Source organism: Balaenoptera physalus (assembly GCF_965194825.1).
Source record: "Balaenoptera physalus genome assembly, chromosome: X".
Taxonomy (NCBI): Eukaryota; Metazoa; Chordata; class Mammalia; order Artiodactyla; family Balaenopteridae; genus Balaenoptera; species Balaenoptera physalus.
Window position 1 is genome coordinate 116309657 of NC_138903.1, and position 22754 is coordinate 116332410.

General features: G+C 44.8%; 1 protein-coding gene and 1 long non-coding RNA gene across 2 annotated transcripts in view; one reads left to right on the plus strand and one right to left on the minus strand.

The window, feature by feature from the left end:
- LOC309652042 overlaps positions 1-22754 on the plus strand; it is a 496156-nt gene that overhangs the window by 430774 nt on the left and 42628 nt on the right. The gene's annotated exons all lie outside the window — the stretch shown is intronic.
- The window catches only part of GPC4 (glypican 4), a 108237-nt gene continuing 105735 nt past the window's right edge, over positions 20253-22754 (minus strand). The window contains exon 9 of the mRNA XM_082445346.1: positions 20253-22684. Coding sequence (XP_082301472.1) covers positions 22482-22684 — 203 coding nt within the window. The 3' untranslated portion in view covers positions 20253-22481. The remainder of the gene's footprint in view (positions 22685-22754) is intronic.

A 22754-nucleotide genomic window follows, 5' to 3' on the forward strand; every position in this document is an offset into this window, starting at 1 on the left:
CAGGAAAGTTTAGGAAGTAGACCAGAAAGTGTAACTTCCAGGCCTGGCCCTATTTCCTCATTTATAAAATGAGCAGGTGAGGCCTGCACAGTCCAGTAAAGTTGCCACTGGTGACGCACGGCTGTTGACCACTGGGGAGGTGGCTGGTCTTTACTGAGTTGTGTGGTAAGTGGAAAAGACACGCCAGGTTTCGGAGACTTAGTATGAAAAAAAAAGATGTAAACTATCTCGCTAATTTTTTAAATATTGATTACAGGTTGAGATGATAATATTTGGGGTGTATCAGGTTAAGGCAAATCTATTGCCGGAATCAAGTTCACCTGTTCCTTTTTTCTTTTGCATGTGGCTACTAGAAATTTGAAATGACCCATGTGGCGCATATTCTATTTCTCTTGGGCAGCACCAGCTTGCACAGTCATAAGTCTTAGAGCCCCTTAAAATGTCCCACAGAAATATCACTCAATACAAGTCCCACCGAAGCGGGGGGTGGGGAGCAGGCTGCTTCAGAGCATAATCTGAAGCAGGCTGCCATAACCAGGGAGTTTCTTTGAAATCTCATGTTTTCAGTTTATAAATGCTTATGTGCTTGCTTGAATATAAAAATAACAGGTCTAAAAGGAAAAGAAAAAAAAAAGAATTCTCTCCCTGCCTCCACTTTCTAATCACTATCTTTAAGTAAGAAGACATACGTTTTCTCCAGTGGTTTCAAGTCCCACCCCATCGACAGCACACTGTCCTGGAGCCCTAGGGGTCTGCGGACCTCAGTTTGGGAAGCACGGGTGGTGATGCCTAAAAGGGCCTGGCCATCTTTCAGTTTCTATAGGAGGCTCCTGAGTTCCTAATTGCCACATGGCCCTTTTGTTCTGAGGTTCTCACCTTTGCTCCCCACCCCTTAGAGTTCCCGAGGCCCTGGGAGTGGATTGGGCCAAGTAGAAAGGACAGAAACAGCCTTTCTTTCTCTTTTGTATCCCCAGAGAACTATGCACACAGGTGCCCCATAAATACTTGGCGTATTGAATGGTTCAGTAACCAGAACTGGGGGCCGGCCTGCCCCCTGCAGCCCGGCAGCCTGCCGCAGCTAGCAGTGTAAAAAGGTCTTTCAAAATGGTCCTGCTTTGAAAATTCACTAGGGAAGAAAGCCGCCTCCAATCCTTCAAGGGAAGTGGGTGGGGATAGAAACCAAATGATAAATAAGCAAGTGAGGTAAGAAATCAATCTGGAACCAGCACAATTCAGAAAATCATGGGATGCTCCATCACCAAACTAGACGGTAACCCTTATCGAAATTACACCTCCATCAGTGGAGTAAGTCGGGATGGATCGCCTATGAGCAAATTTCACATTTTCTCTCTCCTCACCCTGGATGAGGTCTCCAATGAACTTGGCTGCCTCTTTTTTTTTTTTTTTAAACATCTTTATTGGAGTATAATTGCTTTACAATGGTGTTAGTTTCTGCTTTATAACAAAGTGAATCAGTTATACATATACATATGTTCCCATATCTCTTCCCCCTTGCATCTCCCTCCCTCCCACCCTCCCTATCCCACCCCTCTAGGTGGTCACAAAGCACCGAGCTGATCTCCCTGTGCTATGCGGCTGCTTCCCACTGGCTGCTTCCCACCAGCTATCGATTTTACGTTTGGTAGTGTATATATGTCCATGCCACTGTCTCACTTTGTCCCAGCTTACCCTTCCCCCTCCCCGTATCCTCAAGTCCATTCTCTAGTATTGGCTGCCTCTTGTTGACACCTTTTTCCACTTTAATATTCCCTTTTAGACTAACAGTTCTAACTGCCAACAGTGTCCAGCTCTGAGCCACTCACCAGGCTGCAGCCTTTTCAAGCCTCGCTGCAGAGGGATCCCACAACACAACACATCCTGGAACAGAACCCTTGGAAGTTACAAACATTTTTATCTGGTTGACTTGATAACTGGCCTTGAATAAGCCTCCCATCCTTGAATAAGCCTCTGCGTGGGTTGCAGTTAAACCAGCATCACTGAAGGGTGGCTTTACTCCCTAGAGGAGAGTGTCAGGTCACTGGCCCTCCCCCCAGCTCTCAGGCCATGAATAAACAGGAGCTGGGAGCTGGGCCCTGGTTGGGGGCGGTGAGGTGGGGGAGGAACTGAAGTTGTTTCCAGCCCTCCATTCAGGCCTTTGGGGTCCTCTCTCTTCCTTGGGAGTTCCTTTGCTTGGAGACCCAGGGAGCTGCTTCTGGGTACAGAGTCGGACTTACCTTAAGGCTCACATAAGGAAACCCCTGTGAGCATGCTCCCTGGGTCAGAAAGAACCTGCTCAGCTGTTCAGCCGTTCTGGAAACTCTGAAGGGCCGCCCTTTGGTTTAATGGGCTCTAGCCAACTCACACCACCCGGGCAGGTGGGCCTTTGACATTCACTCAGCTGGCTCCCTGGGGGGAGACAAACTGAAATGCTTCTGGGTCAATGTGGCCTCTTTCCTGTGAACATAAAGCAAACTGGAAACTCACAAGAAAACCCAAGTCCCATGAGTGCACAACCATCAGACAAAAGCAGTGGTCTTTCTCCTGTGGTCAAGGAGGACGTTTGCTGGTGTAACGCAGGAAGTGTCATGGTGTTCGTGGCACTGAAATAATTCCCACAGGTTGATCTAGGGCTAAGCTCGGTCACATTTCTGGGAAATGAAGCGCTTCTTCTCTAATCACAGAATCTGTGAAGTGGAAGGGCTTTTCGCTAGCAATAAGCCCAGTTCCTCCTTTGTACGTGTGAAGAAACAGAAGCCCAGAGAAGGAGCAATGATTTGCCTAGCTATCTCACAGCAAGTTAGTGGCTCAGGCAGGATGTGAATCCAGCTCTCCCAGCTCAGCAAACACATCAGAGCACTTACCGTGTGCCTCTCGTGGCTCCTAGGCACTTGGAAGACACTGAATAAGGTAGATGTGGTCTCTGCTCGCTTGAAGCTTCGCATCTGTTTTTTACAGCTTTGAAATGGAGCACAATTCCAATCAAGCCTGGCAGAATCTTCAGAGCCCTGTTTCCACCAGCAGGTGGGAACTAAAATTAGTCCCGCTGCCTCGTGGCTTGGGCTAGTCCCTGAGCACAGACGAGCTTGTCAAGCTGCAGCCTTCCCCTTCAACTCGCCACCGTTCATCCATCAACAAATACTTCTCTCTTTTAAGAAACATTTGATTTATATTCTCTTTTCTTTTTCTTTCTTTCTTTCTTTCTTTCTGGCCGTGCCGCCCGGCTTGTAGGATCTTAGTTCCCCGACCAGGGATCGAACCCGAGCCCTCAGCAGTGAAAGCGCCGAGTCCTAACCACTGGACTGCTAGGGAATTCCCTTAAAAACATTTAAAAACAATTTATTTGTTCAAATCAGGATCAACCTCCAATTCATTCGTTGCAATTAATCAATACATTTCTTAAGCCTTTTAAAATTGCTCAGGTCCCCCTTTCCTCTCTTTCTTTCTCTCCTTTTTTCCTTTAGCGTTTGTCTTTTCCAGTTTCCCACAGTCTGGCTTTTACTCATGGCAACATACTGCTTTGTTCCCTAGATTTCCTGTCAATTGGAAGTTAGAATCAGAAGCTTGATCAGGTTCAGGTTTGATTCTTTTGGTCTATTCCTTCATAAATGGTGGCGTGTAGGTCATCAGGAAGCACGCATTGTCTGCTTGTCACTCTTCTCATGATGTTAATGCAACCGATGATCAAGGCCTGGACCCATTGATTGATTAGTGGATGCAAAATCTTGACACCCCAATTCTGTCAGTCTCTCTTCATTTATTAGCTGGAATGCTTTCAGTAAAATGAATCTTCACCTCATAATATATTTGGTTCCCCTGGGGTATGGTTTACGTAGGAAAGGAAGATAAATGCTTGATTCTTTCTTTCTATTCACCGCTTTTCAAATGATTTAGTTACCTAACATCCTCAAAGGGGACCAATGAATTTATTAATTTTTTGTCCTTGTTTTGTTCTTTAAACTACATCATGCTACTATGTATTGCCATGGATTTAAACGAAAAATTCTTGATCTCCTACTCCATGTCAGGCATTGTTCTAGGCATTGTTCTGGAATAACTGCCTGAACAAGACAGACCTGGGCCCCTCCCTCGTGGAGTTGACCATCCAGGGCTTGCTCTATGACACGCTTTCCCACTCTGCTCCTTTGACAGGGGATATTGCACCAGATGCTAACGTATGACCATCCCTGTGCAGAGCAAAGGAAATGAGCTGAGAATTGCATCGTCATGGGGTTTTCCTCAGTCCCTTCTCAGCATAACCCCTGCCCTCAAAGGCTCCACTTTTGTCACATCTCCTCGCTAATCTGTCCTGGCTGTTCATTTGAAGCAGGTTTTATGGAGGAAATTATTAAACAAGAACAATCTACGCCACGTGAGTTCCTTCCCCTTCTGGATCTCCCAGAAATAGCCTCTGTTGCCAGTCTCTGTCCCACTCAAGCAGGTGGAAGGTTGGGCTTTTTCTAGAATGCTGTGGTCCAGGCATCTATGACCAGTCCCCATCACATCGCCTGCAGCCCTCCCAGAGTGGATGGGGCCCTGCCGCGCATCTGTGAGGGAGCGTTTCTGCCGAGGGGCAAAGACCCAAGTTGCAGGTACAAGACCCTCAGCCACCCACAGCCACTGAGAGGAGCTCCTCGCCCCTCTAGTATGCCTGGCTCAGGTCCCAGCCATAGCTGACGTGAAACAGGTTCAGGAGGTTGCCGGCTGCGGTGAACAGATGATCTTTTAATTATTTATTTTGGTCCCATACACGCTTAGAACTTCGCTGCAAGGTCAAAGCTACAGCCCACACAAAAGTTGGCTAAACATGTAAGAGATGGAAAATGTTGATGGCGGCAGCTAAACATAGACACACATATGGGTGGATTCCGGAAACTGCAAAGCAGTGAGCCTGACGCTGAGCCCCGGCAATATTCTGGACCGCATTCCCAAACAGGTGGCTTTTGCATATTTAGAAAAGAATGTGGAACCCACACACTATTGGGCTTGAAAATGTTAAAGAGGAAAACCTCTGAGCAGCTCCAGTCAAAGAGCGATGTTTGATGACGGGAAGCAGGAAGGCCATAGTGCTCCTGCTTCTGTAACAACACCTGCAGGAGGTGTGAAATACAGGACAGCACGAAGATCAGGGAAAGTACTGAGAGTGACTGAACCTACAGCCTGGGTTATATTTTGCAACGGTGTCCTCAAACAAAAATGAAACCAACAACCTAGAATAGCTTAGGGTGCGTTTCTGATGCTGACTTTTTGGGGTTTTTTAACATCTTTATTGGAGTATAATTGCTTTACAATGCTGTGTTAGTTTCTGCTGTATAACAAAGTGAATCAGCTATACATACACATATATTCCCATATCTCTTCCCTCTTGCGTCTCCCTCCCTCCCACCCTCCCTATCCCACCCCTCTAGGTGGTCACAAAGCACAGAGCTGATCTCCCTGTGCTATGCGGCTGCTTCCCACTAGCTATCTATTTTACGTTTGGTAGTGTATATATGTCCATGCCACTGTCTCACTTCGTCCCAGCTTAGCCTTCCCCCTCCCCGTGTCCTCAAGTCCATTCAAAAATATGGAACGCTTCACGAATTTGCATGTCATCCTTGCACAGGGGCCATGCTAATCTTCTCTGTATCGTTCCAATTTTAGTATATTGGAAGCCAGCACCTGATGCTGACTTTTAATTCCTTCCTCACTTACAAAACAGTGAAGCCCCTGCTCCAGATTTTCTGGTCCAATAAGTACTCTTCCTTACCTGCACGTTCTAAGCTCTGCTGATCCTCTGTATGTTCTAAACTGTATCGTCTTGCATGATAGTCTCATCAACAAAATGGTGAAATGCGGGCTGGATGATAACATTTAAGGAGGTTTGCACCTGGTACATTACCTCTACGCAGGGAATCGATTGATGGCGACATCGGGCTGCAGGAAAGAGGGGGACCCTCCAGCCCTGTGCGGATGTACATTCTTTGTCAAGGAAAGATCAAGTAAAGAGAGACCCTTGATCATATTTGTTTATGAGCCCAAGCTGACAGGCCTAGCATGTCCAATTCTACACACATAAATACACGCAAACTCCTAACCCAAACCCATCAAGAGCTGGAAGAATTGACCTGTTCACATTCCTCCTCTGAAGGGGAGTCCCTGCTGGTTGAAGATCCCTCGCTCTTATCTGCTTGATCTCTCCCCCAAAGAAAGAGAGGAGTACACACGTCTATAGCCCCTCTGTTCTCCCTCCAGGTAAGCCCTGGGAGAAAACAATAGCGGAGCAGTATCCATTTCCTTCAAAGATCCTGAGAAAATGAAATTCTTCATAGAGATCATTTCATGTTAAAGCTCTCCATGCCATACTCACTTGAGGTCTGAAGGAAGTCGGTGTAACAAAATACAATTTGAGCACAAATCTCAACATTCTTACTATAATTGTTTGCTCGACAACAAGGCGTTGCTGTCAGGAAATTGGTTAGGTCAATCCTGTCGTTGACAAATCCATTACTGAGAAGGTAGGCCAAGGAGGACAAAGGAAGAGTGAATTCGAAATGCTGGCTCTGCTAAAATAGCCTCACCTTCAGCTGCCTCCCAGCCCGAATGGCCTAGGTTTACACAACTTAGATATTACATCCCTCCTTTGTTGTAGAAGCTACTTCAATGACTTTGATAAATCTCCTTGAAGCTTTGGCCCACACAGCACTTGTCAAAGAAGATTCACTTGACTTTCGCAAACTAGCCCATGAAAAATGCCCAAGGAGCATTGCCCAACGCTTGGTTGCAACTTCTTTCTAAGAAAGCAGCAAACTTTATGAATATATTGGTTGGGACTCACCCACTTTTCTTTTAGTAACAACTTAGGTCATTCGGACTAGGAAAGTCCTTGGGCTGAGGACACAGGGACACACAGATTCTCCTCCCCTCTCTCTCCCCAGTGGAACTCTTTATTGAACAGGTGGTTACATTTTTATTCCTGTATCTTATCAGCACCTTATTTTCCATGGAATGAAGAAGGCATTTGTTCAAACATTTTTGTATATACCGATCAGTTATGAGAAAAGTTGTGCCTTAAAATACTCTGCCTGGAAAATACTTTCTAAGTCCAAGAAGACGAAGTTGGCCTCAATTTCAATTCTAGCTTACAACTGGGAAGGAAAAACCCAGTTTATCCTGTTCTGAAATCAGAAAACCTAATAGACTTGGTAAATGCAAAACTTCATTTCTCTTTTCAGAGTCTCAGGAAAAAAAAAAATTTGAAACACATGTACTGTGCCTGTACGTGATCTTTTTCTACCCTCTCCCTTTCCTCTTTATTTCTCGACATTTTCACCTACAAATATGACTAATTTCTCCTGGATTTAAAAATGAATGGCTAATTATATGTGGATTTCAGCATAGCATAAAGAAACCAGAAAAGGTTTCGAATGGTCTCTAAGTTCATTAATTAGGTTAACTTTGGTGAGTTCATGCTAGAGAAAGCAACATCACAATGTATATTTTTACACACACATATATGCAGAGAGAAATCTTCCTAAAGGGTATATGAAGCACCTCCCACCTCCCATTTTTCCTCCCTCTGGTCACATCGAGGGCAGACTACCTTCAGATCTGTGGTGTCTCCTTAACAAGGAGGTGTCCTCCAGGAACCAGTTTGGGTGGGCTTCACAGGAGAGTCCACTGAAAGATTCATGACCGGGATCCAAATTCTCCACTCCCCCTCCATTCAGTCACTGAAGAGGAGCAGGACTTTTTAGTTGTTTACCAGTTATCAGAGAACATGGCCAGAGAATGGGTCCCCTAGGGGCACTGCGGACAGCACATTTACAGTATTCAAGTGAGAAAATCAAGTACAGTCCTCAAGAAACAAAAACAAGAGCTTGAGGTCCCAGCCAGAACAAAATGGAATTTGAAGCAATTACCCCACTAACTCAGCAACAAAATTGAAAAGACCCATTCAGTTTCATGGGGGTTTAAGACCCCCAAATGGTCATAAACTAAATGGCCCCCAATCTCAGATCCCCTTTGGCTACACTGCCATGCCGTCCAACTTGAGGCTCAGACCCACAGACTGCAGAGGCAGAAAGGCTCCAGGGCATTTCTATGGGAACCAGAAAGCCACGCCAAGTTTGCCCATATTTTCACATGAAACAAAGTACTAAGGTTGAACTTCCCAGTTTGGGAACTGAATTCAGAGAATCACCTAGCTCGCTGCTGAACACCTAGCAGATTCCCGCCTGCAAATTCGTCAGGATTTGCATACGTCGATGATTCTGTATTTGTTGCCTTCCAGTAAGTATTTGAGACCAGTAACTATGTAAAATCTTGCAGGTAATTTTCCCAGTAATTCCACAGATGGCCAAATGTGGCCCAACATATTGAAAATCTCACAGTAAATTTATTCATTGTATTTGTAGGTTTTTTCTTTTCTTTTTTTTGGGGGGGGTGGTTATTCGTAGTCTTTTAATATAAGCCACAATCAAAAGTGATGTTAACAATAAGGGCCACGCTCAAGCCCTTGGCTACCCTTTCCCAACTGTGTAGAACTAATGTATTCCATTGAGTTGTCTTCAAAACACTGACCTGTAGAGCAGGTAGAAACTTTCAAAGTCCCATTCAAACGCCCAAGCATTACCTACACGTAGCGGTCCTTCTGATCCAAAGACAGTTTGCAGAGTGGGTTGGTGGTGGCGGGCATCCCACTATGCCCCCCTTTCAACCTGTCTGAGCTCTACGTCTACATACATGGGACCAGCACACCAACTGCACCAACCCACAAAAACTCCAATTAAGCCCTACATTGACCGGTTGTAACCAATATACAGTGGTGGGTGTTGTTTCTCTTTAAAAAAAATGGTAAAATATTAAAAATGAGATGACATGCAGTAGAGACTATTATGGATGACTGGGCCTACAGATGGAATAAACTTTCTGTTTCTAGGTAGCAACACATGGACAGATCACTTTCTGACTTATTCTTGACTGCACTTGAAAATAAGCACACTACAGGATGAAGATGAGGGTACGGTTTGCAGAGAGCAAAGAAAGGAAATGCATTATTTAAATAATAACCAGGAGCCCTCACTTACACACACACACACACACACACACACACACACACACACACTCTTACGTGACTGACCTCTCTCTCCATGGAAGAAGAGTTTATGGAATGAATAAATAAACGCATCAAGGAATGCACCAATGAATCAACCCTACTTATGAAATACCTCCAATGCACTATAGCAAGCTTTGAGAGAACAGTCTGGAAAACCCTAGTCCGTACTGCTTGGTTGGCAGTTGCGTTACCTTCTATTTCTGTCATTTTCTGTATGTGTTATGCCTTGTATTAGCATGTCAGCTGCAGCTTTCTCTCTCCCATGTGCTTCCATGATGCCTGCTGCTTGGATCAGCGGCCTTCATTTTTCTCCCCTGCTCGTCATTGTGAGGCAAGGTCTGCAACTCAACGACAGCCCCATATCCTTGTTGACCCTCAAGGAGCCCCCTTCAGAACAGAGGCTCAAGCAGGCCTCATCCTTAGTGGAGCTCCAAACCCACAACGGGCTGAGACTTTGGAGCCAGAAATGCACTGTGGGCCTCAGACAATCCATTTTCGAGAGTAGGCAAAAACCCAAACACCACCTGTTTTCAATATGAGCGTCTCCATTACCAAACACACATTTGTACTTAGGTCTCAAATTAGGTGGACTGCTGAGCCAACCTCCAGCTCCCCAACAGCCCAGCCCCCTCCAGAGCAGGGATCCGCCTGCATAATCAGCCTGCCTGCGCCGTGGTGGTCTGGCGGGCATCCACTCATGGTGCCTTCCACCCTGAGCCCTCACTCAGCTTATCTGCAATCCACGTAGCCACCCGACAAGTCTGGCCGCATCGCCAGACAGGCTCCTGCCTGTTATAAAAACAGTGAGTAGGATGGGCCAGGCCTTCCCTCGGGGAAGCAGCCGAAAGCATAGACTAAATGGAAACCATCTTCCTCTTGGCCAGTCATGACAAGGTTCTGGAGACCATCTTGGTGGCACGTTCTCTTGAGGATGTGAAACAGTCCAGTGGCTGGTGTTTTTCGGAGCTAATGAGTGATTTGGGAAACTTGGAAGCAGCCTCCCACGCCCTGCCCTTCCTCGCCGCCCTCTCCTCAAATCCCTCAATGACGATGTCATTGCTTCGGCTGAAGACGTTGCTCCCTGTCAAAATGCAGATGCTCCAGGAGGGAAAGCAGACCATCCGAGCCTCTAGGGTAGGAAGAGACTGATACCTGGGAGGCTGAGGGGGCCTGGGACAAACCTGGCTTTCCTCGGTTTTTTTTTCCAGTTTCAGAATTTGTCTGTGGGAGATTGAGGCTCCGATGGGTCTGAGCACTGATCACGCCAGTGATGGCTGCTGGAGAAGCAGGTCATGGGTGACAAGATGACAAAGGCCAACGTTGAAGGAAGCTGGATAAGACCACCAAACTGATAGGACCTCTTGATGCAGCCTCACACCAGCCCACCATGAGTCCATGCAGTCATGAAATCGGTGACTTTTAACAAAAGAGCAGGACTTGCACTTCCAAGCATGCTGGCTCCTCCTCCCAAGTACAGATTTGAAGCACTGTTCACGTGACCTGCCTTCGGAACCCACTTCTGAGTCGAGCGAGAAAATCTCTCTCCTTCTTTCATAATCACATCTCGTTTTCGAGCAAACTTACTTACCTTGAGACTGAGGGCACCCCACGAGAACTTGGCTTCCTTGGCATCTATATAATCTGCAGAAGGATCTGGTTAGTGACAGAACACTGTGTCCAGTGCGTGAGACTTGGCCTTTACTAACTTCTGGCTATTAAAAAAAATTATATCCATCATCAGAGTCAGGAGATGTGCCCCAAAGTGGGGGGGACTCCAAGTGTGCCACAGGCTGGGACAACACTCCCTAGTGAGTCACAGGAGCAGTGAGTAGATAACCTCTTGAGGGAACAGCCTAAAGAGACACCACTGGAAAAATGAGGGCACGTCTGTTAAAGGAGAAGAATGGCCAAGTATGACTATTGGGAATTGGGAACAATTTTCTGAAGGTTGGTTCCACAGGCTATGTCAGACTCTTGGCCACTGTTAGAGAAGAATGAATCTGCCTTAACAGTATTTCCACAAAGCCAAAACCAAATCCAAAGCCCATGTCTGAACATGGGGTGGCCAGACCCAAAAAAGGGAGGTGGAAGGGAGGAGTAGGGCTGCTGCAAGGATAGAGGCTTCAGAGTTGGTGGTGGGGGGAAGGAACACGAATCAGGAGGATGGTGAAAAGAGGGGGTAACATTATAGATGGAATCAACTCCAATTTGAAAAGATACATGCACCCCAATGTTCATAGCAGCATTATTTACAATCGCCAAGACATGGAAACAACCTAAGTGTCCATCAACAGATGACTGGATAAAGAAGATGTGGTATATACACACACACACACACACACACACACACACACACACACACACAATGGAATACTACTCAGCCATGAAGAAGAATGAAATTTTGCCATTTGCAACAACATGGATGGACTGGGAGGGCATTATGCTAAGTGAAATAAGTCAGACAGAGAAAGACAAATACTGTATGATGTCACTTATATGTGAGATCTGAAAAATACTACAAACTAGTGAATATAATAAAAAAGAAGAAGACTCACAGATATAGAGAACAAACTAGTGGTGACCAGTGGGGTGAGGAAGGGGGGAGGGGCAAAAAACGGGGAGGGGATAAAGAGGTACAAACTATTAGGTATAAAATAAGCTACAAGTATATATTGTGCAACATGGGGAATATAGCCAATATTTTATAATAACTATAAATGGTGTATAACTTTAAAAAATTGTAAACCACTATATTGTACACCTGTAACATAACATTACAGTAGACCAACTATACTTCAATTCAAAAAAATGTAATATCATGTCTCTGACAATGCAAGCATACTTATGGGCAGTTTTCCCAGCTGGACATAGAGAAAATCTTTCCATAGCATCATACTGAGATTTGAGAACAATTGGCTAGAATCCGTTATCCTGGTGAGCCTGGACAACTACTTTTGGTCTGGTTAGGCAGTGGTGATCCATGTCGTCAGAGAAGAACAGTCACTGGGGGACAAAACGTCCCTTAATCTCTAGCCTAGACTCTCCCTGGGACATTGTCCCCAACCCCTACCCACTGCAGCACAGCAATCAATGCTACCAAGCCCTTGAACAGTCATGGCCAAGGCAGGAGCCATGGTTATTCCCCATTCATCTGGATTCATGTGAACACAGCAAATACACCATCCTACACTGCGTGAAGGTGGCACCAAGGGAAATGATCTCCTCTTCCCACAGGGACAGCCAGGAGTTCAGCTAGGCTTCTCCAATCTAACCGGGGAAGGAGCAATGTGGGACTCATATACAATGACTACTTTCAAAGCTAATACTTCAATGAATTTCCTTAAAACATTTTCCCCCAAAATGTTAGTTATTAGGTTATGCTATGGTCTAATCTCTTGTTAAAATTTAAACCAGTCAAACCCAAAATGGGTTTGAATTATGAAAAATATTTACAGATCTTAATGAAGACAAGCCAAAATTTTCCCAGAGTTATTCGGTTGTTTATTTTTTTAAGTATCTCTTGGCAACACATATGAAGTTGCAAGGAAATTTTAGTTAGAAACATCTGAAAACTTCCATTTCCAGTAAACACTGACAGAAAGCAACTTCAAAGTCTCTGCCACCTAATCACTGAGCAAACAGTACATGTGTGGACACTTTGGAGTCGGCAGAAAATGCTTTCTAATATTTAGAGCTCCCTAGAGATAACATTGCTTGTTAAGTGGTGAGATCCCCGCCACTGGAGGTGTTCAAGCAGTGTTTGGGCAACCACTTGGCAGGACTACTGTAGAGGACAACCAATCGCTAAAGATTCAAGATTGACCTGGATGTCCTTGAAGAGACCGTGGGAATTGAGTTGAGCTGGTATGTCTAGAAGGTGATGAATTTCTTTCTGTGTGGCTCTACATTCTGGGATCCCTGAAGCTCAATGAAGTTGTCTATCCCTGCCAAAGATGCTGATGCCTAATGCACTTCCCCACCCCAGATGCAGCAAGAGTGCCCTATAGGCCTACTGGTGCTGCCCTCTGGTAGTGCACAGGTGTATTCAACCCAGTTGTTCACCTACCCAATAGATGTTCCTCCCTTCTTCCTTGCCAATCACCCCCTAATTTGTTCAGGGTAGTGTTCAACCTCCTCCCTGTAGCCACATCTTTCAGGTAAGACTGGCCTCCGCCCAGGGCATGAATCTTGGTTAGCCTTCGTACTCAACAGCTCAGGGCATGTGAGCTGATTCTAGGCAATGAGAGGTGAGGGGATGTCTGCCGGACGAGGGTATTAGCTCTTCAAAGGAGACTTGAGAATAAAAAAAAGAGTCTCATTGCTACCAGCAGGAAGTTGCGTGTGAAGATGTATTATTACTACAACTGTGACTGCCATCTTTTTTTTTCAGCTTTATTGAAGTTTTACAACCATCTTTCAACCATGAGCAAAGCTATCCAACATGCTGAAGTTGGCAAAGTTGAAAGATGGAAAGGCTCTGGATCCTTCATAATAACGTTGAGACGTAACCATCCCTGGAGCTTCCCTACATCGCGGCGTCTTGTTATGTGAGATGATAAATCCCTTGTTGTTTAAATCATCTTGAGTTGGATTTATCCTTACTTGTAGCCACGAGTGTCTTAACTAATACCACAGTCTTCGATCGGATCTCGTCCTCTCAATGTCTTATAGAGATGTGGCGAAACCACTCTTTTAATCCATGTGGTCTGGGCCAGAAGATTACAGGAAAGACACACAAGGGGATTACTCAGAATCACCCGTTCCCTCCAATACTGGTCTTCCAAGACCACTTTGGATTCTTTGGGGAGATACAGATGGGAATTTGATCCTGGGAAACACTTCTGCATAGCTTTCTCCTTTCTCCCTGTCAACTCTGAAATCAGAGGAGCTGGTGCAGCTTCATTGTGTGACCCGGAGAGAAAAACCTTTCTTTACAAAGGAGATGGCAACTCCCCAGGAACTCAGAGTCTGGCGGGAAATGGGGGAGAACGGTGGAGAGAGGTGGGGTGGGGATGGGTAATCAAGAGGCTGGAGAGGTGCTCGCCTGAGGGTCCTGCTTGCCTGCCTCCTGGGTAAAAGGCTTAGTGTGTGGAATTCTCCTCTAGGGGCTCTGGTAGAGAAGAGTAGAAAGAGGTGTATTTTAGGGATGGAGAACAGTGAAAGGTCAGGGTGGAGGGGTAAAGGGACCCTTTGGAGCTTCTCCCGGTTTGAACCCTCAGATCAGAATATGTCATCATTAGAGAGTTAGAATATTTTCTTGCCAGCAAGAAGCAGGCTTCACACTCCCATCTGCTCATTTTCTAGAAAACCTCAGCCTAAGGCTTTGATCTAAATGCAGCTTTCCTGCTATCACTCGGCAAGGGTCGGTGTCCAGGCCAGCTCCATTCTAAATGCGGACGGTGCGCAGCCCACAGAGAGGGCGCCAAGAGGGCAGATGGGGCCAAGATCTTAGAGTCCCTGCAGCTGGAGCTCCTTCCTGCCAAGGCCCCAACCTGTTTCCCAGCTCCTCAAGTCTAAAAGAGAAAAGCCCAGCAAGAAGTCAAGCTTTGCAGTTTTCAAACTGTGATCAACCAAGGGGCAAAACGGCACAAGCCACGTGGGACGGCAGGAGGCAAGCAGGCAGGGCTTCTCCTTAACCTGATGGATATTCGGCCCGTTCACCCCCTAGCTGGCCGTCTAATGCTTGGAGAGGTTTCCCCACTCCCTTGCAATCTCAGGTCCCCGCAGGATGGTGTCTGGGGAACCAGACTCCAGGGATCCTTCTCTGTGTTTCTCTGCAGAGCCGGGAGGCCAGAGCGGAAGGGTGTGGCCTAAGATGCCTTGGAGCTCTGGAGGGCTGTGTGGGCAGAGGCATGCAGGTGAGCTGGAAGCAGTGCCCGAAGAAATGGAGAAGATGTGTGCGTGTGGATGGCTGGCATGCCAGGGTGTGATGGGCTGGGAGGCCGGGAGGAGCGCTTTAAATGCGTCTGACTGCATTCTGAGTCTGGATGTCCAAAAAGTACTCCTTGGGTGGAACTGGGCTGTCTTCACCAGTAAGTTCCAAGTCAAGATCGTTTGGGAGAGGCTAGAGTGTACGGGGTTATGAAGGGAGCTGAGCGCTTTAGGCTGTAGAGTACAGTGTTGAGCACGTTGTCAAGCCCAAGGACGACCCCATACTTAGTTCATCTTCTTTATACACCCTGGGCATCGGGTCAAGTCCTATTCAATAATTTGCGTTAGATTGTGCCCCCCTTGAATTTTCAATTGCTTTGCCTGGCTTTTGAGAGCTTCGTATTGACACTCCCCCCCCTTCCCTAGTCCCATACTAGCAAATGCATCACCTCTGCGTTTTACACACATTTCCTTTCTGCCGCCTCACTACCCATACCTATCACACTACCATCCCCAGATCAGTTAGTCCCACATCCCCATTTCTCCCCAGTGGCTTCCTGACGGTAAGGACCCCATCTGACTTCCATCCTCCCTCTTGTCCTCCCGTGCAGAAACCAAGGCCAGACATGTCATAGATCAGATTACTGCCCCAAATCCCATGTGATTTTGGAGGCCCACATATCCAGAGCCATTAGAGACCTCTGCTCACCAATAGCTGGCCTCTCTAGGTATTTCATCTTTGGAGTCTGTTTCAATATGACAAGGACTTGCAAATTCGTTTGCTTGTACAGTTCTCCAAAAGGGAACTTAGCAGACAAATTACACAATGTGGGGCACATAAGGACCCAGCCAGCCCTGACCTATGTGGAGGCCAGTGGCCCAAGGGGCAAGTTGAAGAACACCAGTCCCTCTCAGCCACCTCAGACGCTGCCTTCCTCCCCCACACCACTCTGATCCACCTCTTGGATCCAGGGATTTTGGTCATCATCAGCGTACAGCATCTTTGGTTTATCCAGTTACATAACTCACTACTCATCGAGTAAGGGAAGAAACCCTCTTTGTTCAAAATGGACCATTTACACATTCTAAGAAGGCAGTTTGCCTTTAGTTCTAGAAATTCACCCTTCCCACAACTCCCGATTCTAGAGGTGTGATTCACATTGCCTCTCAGCGCCTCTCTCCTCAGACTAGTGAGGCCATCACTTGCCTTTCATTTGGAGGCAGAGTCCTCGGGGTCCCTGCTGATCTTAAACTACGTCTCTCTGGACCTTGCAACAAGGTCTGAATACCTCTAGTCAAGGACCTTTCCAAATTTTTCTAGCACATACTGTCTGATGGGCATGCTAGGACATATGTTCAGGAAACAACCAACAAAAGCTCCAAGGTTCTCTCCCCTCCACCCCCTTGCCCGAGGTAGGAAATGACAAGTCAAAATCTCTTGACCCTAAAGCACATGTACTGTCTTCAGATGTTGTCCTTCCTAAGATGCACTAAGACCAGCCCAGCGGGAGGAACCTATTGTTACACTCCCCAGGCTAGAGCAGCCCCTGTTATCTCGGGTCTTTGTGTCCAATCTCTGACCCAGGTGTAACTTTCAAGGTGGAATCTTGTCAAGGGCTCTTTAAGAAGCCCAGATACTATTCACTGGGCCCCATTTATCCCATCTATCCTCACAAAGCTCTGGCTGATTAAGCAGGTGTGAATATTCCCACGTAAACCACGGTATTCTTCTCAACAGATCAAGGCAGCTGTCCGGGCACGCCCAGAGCCCATTCACACAGGGTCACGTGAGGCTGTCCTGCAGATGACGGACAGGTTCGCTTGACTTAATTCCAGTTCTTCAAGAACCAGCAAGTAGAGACCACATGGTCCCCTTGCACTATCATCCGAGCTCTTTCTGCTTTGAGATCAGGCTGAGCAAAGAGCCACTGCCACTGCGGTTAGAAAACCTCGGCATCATCAAGATTTGTCTCCAAGTGGTCCTGGACTCCTCGCCCTGAACTCGGGTCAGCCAAGTCAACCAGTGTCTGCCATGACCCTTACCCTGGCCCTTCCGCAGGACCAGGACAAGCTCTACGTGCAGCAAGCCTGACAAGCCCCGTCCCTTCCTGATAATTCAGGGAGGTGGAATAAGGGGAAAAGGGTAATCAGAGGAAAAATACCACTTGAGATAAACAGGCTTTTGTGGCAGACCAACCTCGGTTCCAGACCTGGTTCTTGCATTTCTTACCTGTCACCCCTTGGACAAGTTACCCAGCTTCTTCCAGTCATTTGACACATCTGCAAAATGGAAGGATTTCTACTCTGCCGGATCGTGTGAGATCATTGCCGTGGCCCAGCTTTTGTGCCAGGCACACAGGTTCAACCCACCTCGCTGCTCAGTCGAGAGATTACAGGTGAATTAACGGCAAGGAACTACTTTTCTTTTTACGGTAAATATGCCCAAATAACTGTTCCTTGCTGCTGCCAGAGCTCGTTCCAAAGTACTCAGAACTCCAACAACAGAATAACAACAATTTTTCTTTACACTTAAGAGAGACGTGAGAGCAGGGGCACTAAAGACCTTTAAAGGCAAATGTAGTGAAAGAGGGTTGAGATCCTTGTGCGTGTTCAGAAAATCACCCGCTGACCATGATTATTTCTTTCTGGCCAACCTGGCACCAACTGCCCATGCGGTGAGTCACCAAGAACAGCGGGCTATAGGCAGCTTGAGGCTGTCGATGGTGATGCAGAAAAGCAAACCCCAGGCAGTGGTAAATCTAAGAAATTCTATCTGGAATGCATTTTATATGTGCATGTGTGTATTTTTTTTTTCTTGGCAGGAGACTTACCTTCCGAATTATGTTTCCCTTAGGCTATTATTAAAATAGTGTGCATTTCCCAAGCACACACCACTACCAGCAGGGCAGCCCATAAGTGACAGGGTAGTCTAACCAAGATTAAGTGTTTGAAAATACACAAATACACCTGTGTGTAGATATGATTGTGTGTATACACACACAAACACACAGGACTTCCAACTCTGTCTGCTAAGAAACACAAGTGCAGAGAACTTTGATCAAAGTCCATAAGACCTTTAGAAAAGCATGTTGGGTCAACACACATGTGCTGTCTTTTCAATTCTTTAACCACACCTGTCACCTTTCATCAGCTTTAACCTGACAGGATTGACACATGAAAACCTTGTTCTTTACAATGATCCTGTTTTTTTTTTTTCAGAATTCCTAACATTTCTTTAGGAAATGTCAAAAGTAGAGTAAAATGGGCATTTAATTCCACACATGGACACTCATAACTTCTAATTCCGAATTTAGAAGTCACTTCAAACATTGATGAGTAAAAATTTAATCTTACATGAAAACTGAATGTGGACATTTGCATATCCTAATGATTCCTCTACCGCTGGACAGATAAATCACGCAGTAACCCAGACGATCTAGTTACACATTTTCCTGACACTCTCACCTCCATCCTGTGTGGCAGCTGATGGTGCTTCCAGGCATTTGGGCGTGAGGAAACATTAAGAGTACTTCATTCTATTAAATATGAGTCGATTCCAGGGCACAACATTTCATTTCTGAACCATTTCCAAGCATTAAGAGTGGTATTGATGTGCTGTGTTCTAAGAGGATCTTCCCAATCGCTTTTGCCAATGTCTTCTTCACTGGTGACGATATGGAAATAAAGCGCCAAAAATGAAGCTTAATGAACCACAGAGAGCATCCTAATTGTGCACTCCAGGATGACAGCACTACAACGCCAAACTGCTTCTCGTCAATTCCATGTTTGTTTCTTGAAAAATTACCTAGATTAATCTGGGCCAAAATGCAGTAAAAATCCAAATTGTGGTAGCACGGAGAAGCCATGCCTTTAGAACAGGAATCCATTATCTTTAGGGACTCCTCCTCCTCCTCTCAATACTTTTTAAAGTTAACCTAAAAAAATATGATGATTGGGTATAATATGCTACCTTTCATGTAAAAAGGCAAAAAAGAAAAATCTATTCATATTTGCTTCTATTTGTATAAAGGAACCAAATTTGAGAGAAGACATATTAAAAAACTAATAAGTTTATCTAACGTGTGGGGGGGTAACTGGGCAGATGGATGCAGGAACATGACAGAAACGTGTGCTTTGCACCTTTATAGTACATGTTTTGGTTTTTAAACCCTGTCTATATATTACCTACATAAAAACTAAATTAGACAAGCAAATATTATATGGCATTTGCCTTACTGATGGACTCGAAACTCCGATATTACCAGGTTATCTTTCAGGTATTTTTCACATATATAAAAAGGATTTTTAGAAGAAAATAATTAGGAGTTTAAAAGTGGAAACTGAATTTTTAAAGTATAATGTATCACGGAATGCCGAATTATATTTTTCCCACTAAGCTTTAAGTTGGAAGAAACTTCTCAGTGCATTTTTATTTCAAAAAAGAAAGTTGTATTTGGTAGTCTGGTATTTGCTTGAGAGTGAGTGCGCGCGCGCACACACACACACACACATACGTATGCGCGTGCGCACATATACACACACACACACATACATATGCGCGTGTGCGCGTGCGCACACACACACACACACACACACACAGGCTTCCTGTAGTAGATACAGTTATTAACATACTGACTACCTTTTAGCTATGCAAATGGACATAGTCTGCCAACACAAAAGGGCAAGTAGAATTTTGTGTAGCACCATCTATATGTATTTTTGTTGTGGTTCTGTCATCACATATGATAAATTTTACTTCAAAAAATTAACTGTTAATTTTCGTAAAAAATTACCTGCACACTGTTAGGTTTCTAACACTCAGGAACTAAAGTTCAAAAATTTAAGTCGATTGTTTGTATGGTTTTATCAAAATCATAGGTGCTAATTACTGACTTTTTGAAAGAAAGTACAAATCTAAGTGTCGTAAAATGTTGTTTCTTAAGGTACAGATGAGAAACGACTTTGTAAAGCACGAACCCTTCACGTGCTATTAACTGAGGCTTTGGAAAAGTAAGTTCTCCTCACAAAGCTTTTCTTCTACCTCATATGCTGAACTCTTAGGTTTTAAAATATTCAACTTGCCTTTATTCCTGTTTTGGGGAGGGTGTGGGGGTGTGAGCCTGCCAGCTGGTTAGAAGCCAAGAGTTATCCAGTCAGACCTGAATGGAAAAGTCTAGGATTTGTTTATTTCATATTCGAGTTCAAAAGCAAGAGACAATTTAAATAATAAAAGAGTAACAGGAAAAAAAATGCAAAGAAAGAAAACAAATCAGTTAGACTCCAGAAGAACCTTCAAGAATATTTAATTCGGAAAATGTTATTGGTTTCGAGAACTTGACTGAAAGAAAACAGCTGGGCAGAGTTCAAGGTTTTAAATTAAAAAACAATCTAACAAGGTCTATGGGGATAACTCTTTGAGCCACATTTTGGAGACCAGATTCATTTCTACCAAGTAAAAATAATAGCAGTCTAAGCTAAAAAGGAAATTCCTCACAACTGAGGTAGTTACTAAGTATCAGCACATTTTCCAAGTTCTCACAAGGCAGCTTAGCTATTTACAATCAATTTTTCCTCATACATAAATGGAGCGCCTTTTCAATTTTATGTCTTCTGTGATTTGTTTAAAAAATAAAAGAACAAAACACTTATACACACCAGCCAGAATATGCCTATTTTATTAACATCATGCTTTAATAAATAACTGGCTACTTCTAATAAAATTAAGCCTCTGTTGACAACAGCCCCCAATATTCCATTTTGTCCATTCTACAGAATTTGGTGTAAAAAGTTGAAGGAAATGTAGACCCTGAGCTATCAAGTAATTATGTTTCAATATAAAAATAGAGAATTACTCTTACAACTGAAGATTAAACAATAACACAAACAACCTCTCTGTGGGTTTCAGCTTCCGTGGAATTGGTTGGGATCTTAATGGCTGTCAAAGCAGGAAAGAGACTTGCAGAGCGTGATTCTTTCTGAAGACTTCTGGGAACTCTTTTTAACGTGATTTTGTTACATTCTCATAGTTTTATGGGCTGTCATTTGGTAAGGACTCAAGGAAAGAAAGGGCTCCAAAGGGGCCAAGGCAGTGCTTACTTACTCTTTGGCCTGGGACGTGTGGCTAAAGGTCACCACTAAGATGTGGTCTTCTCAGCTCTACCTACTCCCACTCCTTCCCCGCCCCCCGCCAAATCCCGGACAACACATGAAAAACAATCTGGACACTCAGATCTCCCCAAGTGGGCTACTTGGCTGATAGGGTAGCACACAGCTGTGAACCATGCATGGCAAGACCCTTGCCCTTCCGATCAGATGGGGCTGGGAGAGAAAAAGACTCAAATAAGACACCTTAAATCTTTTTTTAAAAAAAACCTGGGATCCAAAAACAAACGCAAATACACCTGCTCGGACGAAAACTTTGCTTGAGTGTTGATAGTTACTCCCTGAGCCCAGGCTGTACCCCAGTTCTGGCCAGCCCCCAGACAGCTCCCTCTATATGACCGGGGTTGAAATCTGGAACAAGAAGGACCAAATGAGATTGTTGGGATATCAATTCAAGGAGGGTCAAGTGTGGACACGAAGACCAGCACACAGTGGGCGTGCTAACTTGCCTGGATAAAAAAACCAAACCAAACCAAACCAAACCCACCCCCAAACTAAGTGTGAACAGGTGATAACTAGGATATCCTGCATGCCTTATATCTTTCGAGGGAGAACGCATCAGGAATCTTCTAGATGGACTACACTGTAAGGATAAGTGGCTTCAAGAAATGGACCTGTGATCTTAGTTTATACAATCCAACTCAACCAAAATGGGTACTCTGCAGTCTCTTCCAGTCACCAGCTATAAATGAAGTATAACCTTCTTCTTGTATTGATGTTTGAATACAACCTGACAAGTGACTCAGAAGCCCCCTTGCGCCTTCACATTCTGTCCTAACTTAATAAAAAATTTAAAAAATGACCTCCTCTTCTCTCCAGATAAGGCAACTAAAAACAACAGGGATAACTGGCAATTTTACTGCTTGTTGGGCTTTTTCTTTTAATAAGATAACATGATAAATAAAACCTGCTTCTGTACAGCTATTTAATATTTCAGAAATACGTACATGTTACATGCCAAGAAAGGACCCTGGTTTTCTTGTAAGAAACAAGGTGAGACCGTATTGAAGAAAAAAAAAAAAACCCACAAACAAACAAAACAAAACAAAAAAAACAAACAAACAGAGTGATAAAAATCACAAATGCACAACTAACTACAGTTCTGTACCTACACTGTTAGCCACATTTAACATGATTCTGAGGGAGCAGGACTGACCTTACGTACAAGTCCCCTTTTCCCGCAAAACTGAATGAAAAGACAAAGTCAGCATCTTTTAAACCAGTGGCCGCATAGTAAAAACTGTACATTGTTGTCCATTCATTTAAAAAGCAAAGTCACTAGGATGGTATAAAAGTGATAACCGGTGCCTTTTTAACTTTTTGATGATGAACACTTTTTCTCTACGGTTGAGAATTATCTCCATTCTCTCTGCATAACCAGGGCCAAGATGCAGAAGACAGTGAGGAGGTAGGGCCGGGCCCCAGCGGGGACCCCAGCGCTGCTGGCTTTATCGTTGGCACTCTTCCCAGAGTGGTCAGTTGCGTTATACTCAAACTCCGAAGGGCACTGCTGATACTCACATCCACTTCCACTTCCTTCTCCACTGCTCTCATCACCTATTTTTGAAAAAAAAAAATTGGAATAGAGATTTCATTCTGCTGGTTCTCATCACAAGGTATACAACAA